The sequence below is a fragment of the Ovis aries genome, chromosome 13 (assembly GCF_016772045.2).
Source record: "Ovis aries strain OAR_USU_Benz2616 breed Rambouillet chromosome 13, ARS-UI_Ramb_v3.0, whole genome shotgun sequence".
NCBI classification, from domain to species: Eukaryota; Metazoa; Chordata; class Mammalia; order Artiodactyla; family Bovidae; genus Ovis; species Ovis aries.
In genome coordinates, this window is record NC_056066.1 from 51,842,151 (window position 1) to 51,848,150 (window position 6,000).

General features: G+C 53.6%; 1 protein-coding gene and 1 pseudogene across 2 annotated transcripts; both read right to left on the minus strand.

Annotated features, from left to right (window-relative positions):
• Positions 1–1,883: 1,883 nt before the first annotated feature.
• Positions 1,884–4,171, minus strand: MRPS26 (mitochondrial ribosomal protein S26). Its single transcript, XM_027976870.2, has 4 exons — positions 3,946–4,171; positions 3,705–3,851; positions 3,494–3,617; positions 1,884–2,114 (listed from the first exon to the last, which is right to left on the minus strand). The coding sequence occupies exons 1-4, from the start codon at positions 4,155–4,157 to the stop codon at positions 1,980–1,982; spliced, it is 618 nt and encodes a 205-aa protein (XP_027832671.1). The 5' UTR covers positions 4,158–4,171; the 3' UTR covers positions 1,884–1,979.
• Positions 4,172–4,939: 768 nt separating this feature from the next.
• On the minus strand, positions 4,940–5,469 carry GNRH2P (gonadotropin releasing hormone 2 pseudogene; annotated as a pseudogene). Its single transcript, NR_160973.1, has 2 exons — positions 5,293–5,469; positions 4,940–5,148 (listed from the first exon to the last, which is right to left on the minus strand). The product of NR_160973.1 is annotated as a gonadotropin releasing hormone 2 pseudogene (transcript).
• Between the last annotated feature and the right edge of the window lie 531 nt (positions 5,470–6,000).

A 6,000-nucleotide genomic window follows, 5' to 3' on the forward strand; every position in this document is an offset into this window, starting at 1 on the left:
AACCAACGAGATGGCTGTGGGTGGAGAAGAAAATGTTCAAGGTTGGTTTACAGGTAGCTTTGCATGACATGCTGACATCAGCAGTGAATAATAAGGAATTACAGCCCTATACGCAGGACACTAGTAAAGGAAAAATGGCCTAAAGTCAGATTCAAGAAGGTATGACACTCTCCTGTACCTGCAGACAGACGGCTTGTCTGGGTCCTGATAGAGGACCAGGGACTTGTCCAAAATGAAACTGAACTTCCCCCAACAGGCTCAATGTCCCAGGTGAAAGTATACCAAAGGTTTCCTCAAAGTTCAAGGCTGTGGGCACAATCTTGGTCCACGTGTGCCCATCAGCCCTCACCCTAGAAATTGCACTGAGCACCTGAAATCCAGGGCCCCACCATGCTGTGCCTGGGCTCAGTGCCCAGGAAGAGAAGAGCTATTGATCAGCCTGAGGGAGGCCATTGCCCTCAATGGTGCAGTGCCCTGATGGGGACTGAGTCCTAGGTCCTCTGCCTATACCTCTATTAGCTGCTGCCCTACCCGAACGTGAGTGATTACCCACTTTCCCTCAAAGGGAGTTAGGGAAAGATTGTTTTTTCCCTCTGGTGGTATTTAGTGAATGGTGGCAAAGGGACAGAAGCTCTGGTTCAGAGAAATATTTCTCTTCCTCATCCTGGATGTTCTTTGAGGGCCGTGGACCTACACGCCCACTTATTCAACCTTGTGAACTTTAATCACAAGTATTCGTTTGCTCCAGGTACTTGATAAATGGGGTCTTCTTGTCTTCTCTTGGGCACATCACTCCCTGGCCAGCACAATTCAGCGTCAAGCAGGAGCAGGTCTTCGGTCAGTGGTTGCTTTGTCTCAGTTACTGGGTGATGCCTGACTGGAGCCTGAAAGCCCGTATAAGGGGTCAGCAAACTTCTGTAGTCATAGAAGACCCCCCAGGTGCCCAGTGGGTAAGACTCCAAGCTTCCACTGCAGGCGGCATGGCTTCAATCCCTGGTAGGGGAAGCTTGACATACAGGAAAAAAAATCATATAATGCGGGGGAGGGGAGGTAAATTAGGAGCTTGGGATTAAAACATACACACTACTATACATAAAATAGATAACAAGGAGCCACTGTATAGTACAGGGAACTATATTCATTATGTTGTAATAACCTATGGTAGAAAGGAACCTAAAAGATGTGTGTGTGTGTGTGTGTGTGTATATATATATATATATATATAACTGCATCACCTTGCTGTACACCTGAAACTAACAGATAAATCAATGATATTTCAATTAAAAAATCATAACAACATTTTAGACTTTGCAAGTCATAAGGTCTCTGTTGCACCTATTCATTTCTGCCATTGTAGTATGAAAGCAGTCAATGAACAGGTGTGGCTGTGTTCCAATATACTCTCTTCATTACAGCAGGAGGGATCTTTGGTTGTGGAGTACACTTTCCAGTTGCAGCATGTGACCTCTAGAATGCAGGGGCTTAAGTAGTCCCAGTGCGGGGGCTCAGTTGCCCTGAGCATGTGGGATCTTAGTTCCTCAACCAGGGATTGAACTTGCATCCTCTGCATTGGAAGGCAGATTCTTAACCACTGGACCACCAGGGAAGTCCCTGTGTTTCAATATATTTTATCCGCAAAAAGAAGCAATAGGCCAGATTTTGTCCAAGGACTGCAATATGCCAACCACTGATCCTGAGGATACTCAGGAGACAACCTGGCTGTTGAGGGGACTAAGCTTCTCTGTGAGACAGAAGCTTCTCAGGTCTGGTGCTTCACTGAGAGTTGCACATGGGTGCAGAATACAGTGCTGCGTGTGGAGCTTCTGACCAAGCGGCAGGAGCTGAGGCCCCAGAGTGAAGCTTGCACTGGGACAGGCAGAACCTTTTCCTTCATCAGAAACACCAACTGCTTTATTTCATATCAGGCCTAACCCCTTTACTTCCATGGTCCCTGGGTGGGTACTGTCCTCACTGGGACCTCAGGAGCCCTTGTGCTGTGGCTTGACCACCAGCCCCTCTCTGGTGATGGCCCAATTGTAGCTCTTGGGGGAGTCCAGAGCTTCTTCCACCCGCGCCTCCAGATTCTCTCGGGTGATGAAGTCTTTTGCATCCTCCTATTGGAAAAGATGAAAGTGAAAGAGAAGAGTGAATAAGTTGTCTTAAAACTCAACATTCAGAAACGATGATCATGGCATCTGGTCCCATCACTTCATGGCAAATAGATGGGGAAACAGTGACAGACTTTATTATTTTGGGCTCCAAAATCACTGCAGATGGTGGCTGCAGCCATGAAATTAAAAGACACTTGCTCCTTGGAAGAAAAGTTATGACCAACCTAAACAGCATATTAAAAAGCAGAGACACTACTTTGCCAGCAAAGGTCTGTCCAGTCAAAGCTATGGTTTTTCTAGTAGTCATATATGGATGTGAGAGTTGGACTATAAAGAAAGCTGAGCTCCAAAGAATTGATGCTTCTGAACTGTGGCATTGGAGAAGACTCTTGAGAGTCCCTTCGACAGCAAGGAGAGCCAACAAGTCCATCCTAAAGGAAATCAGTCCTTAATATTCATTGGAAGGAGTGATGCTGAAGCTGAAACTCCAATACTGTGGCCACCTGATGCAAAGAACTGACTCCTATGAAAAGACCCTGATGCTGGGAAAAATCGAAGACAGGAGGATGACAGAGGATGAGATGGTTGGATGGCATCACCGACTCTATGGACATGAGTTTGAGTAAGCTCCAGGAGTTAGTGATGGACAGGGAAGCTTGGCGTACTGCAGTCGATAGGGTTGCAAAGAGTTGGACATGACTGAGCGACTGAACTGAATTGGAAAAGAGAAATTCAGCTGAATGGGAGCCCCCAGAACAAGCCTGCCGGCTTTTAGCCCACTGAGGGAGGGGCTCCAGCGCTCCCGCGCGGGAAAGATGTGTGGAGCCTAGGTCTGGAGCCTGAGCGCCCCGCTGATCTTCCAGTGGAGGAACGTTAGGCAGATTTGTCACCTTGTTTTAAGACAATCATTCCCTGAACACTTAGGCCAAAACCCAGGCACACCAGCTGTGACACTTCTCTGGGCGGAATCAGTCTCTCAGAGTTGTCTAGGTATCTCAGTCTCTCTCAAATCGTCCTTCTCCCTCTATCAAGCCTCATCCATTCTCTCTGGATCACTGCTAGTTGGCCTCGCTGCTTTTAAGTCTCACACCTGCTATCTCACGCCAAAACGTTTAAGCTTCGGTGACTTTCTCACCTTCAGGACAAAGTATAAACTCCTAGGGAAACGCGGAGGCCGTCTCATAGACACCGTCTAGCCACGTGAACACTGCAGTGGCAACTTGACAGGCGCTCTCGCTGCACGCCTCCTCTCCCAAACCCTCACCTGCGAGCCCCCTCTCAAGACTCAAGGCTACTCTCTTCCCTCTGCACGCAGTTGCATCTCCCGCCCCCGCTCACCGCGCGCTGGTCTAGCAGCCCCACCCTCTGGAGCCGCGGCCCACCTGCAGCTGCAGCACTTCCCGCTTCTTGAGCTGGGCCCAGGCCTCCGCCTCTCGGGCTTCCCGAGCCGCCTCCTCCGCTTGCCGCCGCTCCTGCTCCCGCGCCTCCTGCCGCAGCCTGGCCATCCTGGGAGGGGCGAGAGGCCCAGACTGAGCGTGGCTGGGTGTCTCGGGGTCGGTCAGGCGGCCCCGCCCCGCCTCCTGCCCCACTCACCGCAGCTCATGCAGCCGCTGGTTCTCTGCCTTGTTCCAGGCCATCAGCTCGCGGTGCTCAGCGGCATCCTGCAGCGCCTTGCGCTCTGCCAGGACACCGGCTCGGGCCTCATGCACCTTCCTGCGTACCTCGGTCACGAACTCCTTTCTGGACGGAAACACGCCCAGGGTCGGCACAGTTTTCAACTGCCCGCCCTAACACACACGCCAGAGGGCGCCGCCTCCCCATCCATCACACATACCTGAGGGCGCGCACCGTCTGGCGGTACTGCCGGTAACGCTCCGTCAGCACGAATAATTCCGCAGGATCCACGGCGGGCGGGGTCGCCACGCGCCCGATCTTGGACTTGGCCGGCGGATCGTGGCGGGTTTTTCGGCCGCGCGCGAGCAGCAGAAACTGGGCAGGGGGGCGGCCCAAGGGCCGCGCGCCCAGGGTGCTCAGCGCGCGCAGCATGGCGAGACGGCCCCGCCTCCGGCACTCCGCAGGGCATCATGGGGCCCGGAAGTTGCCGCGGGGCACCACGGGACGTGTAGTCCGCGAGCTCCCGTCCCCACCCTGTGGAGCCTGCAGTTTTGCTTCCGCCCCCCGGCCCGGAACCTGGCTATTGTCCTCTGCTGGGTCGGCTCCCGCCCGCGTGTCCGCCACTCGCATCCCTCCAGTTCCCATGCAGGGAGTAGGGATGAGGGAGAGAGGAGACAAAGAGAGAGAAGTGTCAGCAGGGGTGAGAGGAAGAGGAGAAAAAAGAGAACTCGATTCAAGAACTTTAGGAGTCTCACACCTTTATTGTAGGGCGGCGGGGCGTGGCGCTCGGGGTCCAGTCTGCAGAAGGCGGCGGTCATTCCAGTGGACGTTCTGGTCACCTGACCGCCGAACTGTGGCTTTACCCACCCCCTCTTCTCCGCCCCTCCTGTTTCTATTCCCTCTCTCTTTCCCCTCCCAGCTTGGCTTCTCTGCGCAGGATCGGCCAACCGCTAGTTTTGCGACTCCCACGTCCTGTCGTTGCCCCTTGCCTCTTAGAGGATTCAGCGTGCGGGTTTTCTAGCTCATTGAGCGTACGGATTCTTTACCATCTGAGCTATCAGGGAAGCCCAACAGCAGGGACACGGGGCATCTCATCATAAATTGTTGCTGTCATATCATCATAAATTGTTAGTATATATAAATTGTCGAGAATTATGGAGTATCAGATAACGGCGCCCACAGCTAGCTGTACCAGGAGGCATCTCAGTGGTGTATCATCCCCCGACCACCTCAGTTCTTAGCTGGCCCTGTAGTGGCCAAGGGTGGGGGCCTTCCACTTTACTTACCAGCAGTGTCTGCACCAGGTGCTGCTTCCCACGGAGGAACCACCGGGTCATGGTCCTGCTCTTCCAGGGCACACTGTCCTCAGGCCAAGCCAGAGCATCACTTGGGAGGGTATGGGCAATTTGGCCTGGGCTTTGAGCTGCAGTTCCCAGAACCTTTTCTTACAAGGAAACTGAGGCTGTAGCCTGCCTTCCCCCACCCCCACCCAAAGCTTGAGGTAGGGGGAAGAACCCCAACCAGCACCTTCTTCTTTCCACTTAGGCTGGGGAGATTCTTCACCTACCTGGGGGCCTAGGAGGATGCTGAGGGTCCCGGGGTAAGCTGGAGGCTCGTTTTCCTCCAGGGTATCAGCTGTGGGACCAGTGCTGAGCCTTTGAGGGTCCAGGGTGGGTGGTCAGCAGCAGCAGCAGCAGAAGCAGAAGGCCTAGCCCAAAGCTGGCCATAGCAGGGCTGCTCCCATAGACAGTGGACAGCACTGGAGTCTGACACTCCCAGACAAACCCCCTTCCTCTTCCTCCAGGATCCCCTTGGACAACGTGCACTTCTAGGGCAGACTTATTGTTGACTAATGTTCTCCTCTCATCCTGTTATTGCTTCTTATCCCAGGACTACAGGGGTCTGGACTCTGAGGGCTCCTCACAACAAGCCACCTCCCTCCCAGAGCCCCTGAGGCACAGAGGCTCCCAACTTTGCCAGCTGAGGGCCCTCCCCAGTACAGCAGGCCTACCTTGTCTTTCCTCAGGGATCCTAGAAATGAGATTAGAGAGGGTGTAGGGGAGATGTCCAAGAGACAGGCAGCAGTGTGGAGGCACTTGGGCTACCCGCCCCCCCATGCTGGGAGACGCTTTTCCTTGTGAGTTGCTCTCTCTTCCTTCCATGGCAATTGGGGATGTGAAATGGGTGTGTGGATACAGGGCCAAGGGCTTCTACCCTTTGTCCCTGCCACGCCAGGGGCAGTGGGCACAGGCCTTGTGTTGCTGGCAAGAGATGA

Excerpts from the sequence above, each read along its gene's own strand:
- MRPS26 (XM_027976870.2), bottom strand. The coding sequence starts at position 4,157 with ATGCTGCGCGCGCTGAGCACCCTGGGCGCGCGGCCCTTGGGCCGCCCC. Across the intron at positions 3,618-3,704 it reads CAGCGGCTGCATGAGCTGCG|GATGGCCAGGCTGCGGCAGG; the intron begins GTGAGTGGGGCA and ends CGCCCCTCCCAG. Across the intron at positions 2,115-3,493 it reads GGGAAGTGCTGCAGCTGCAG|GAGGATGCAAAAGACTTCAT; the intron begins GTGGGCCGCGGC and ends CTTTTCCAATAG.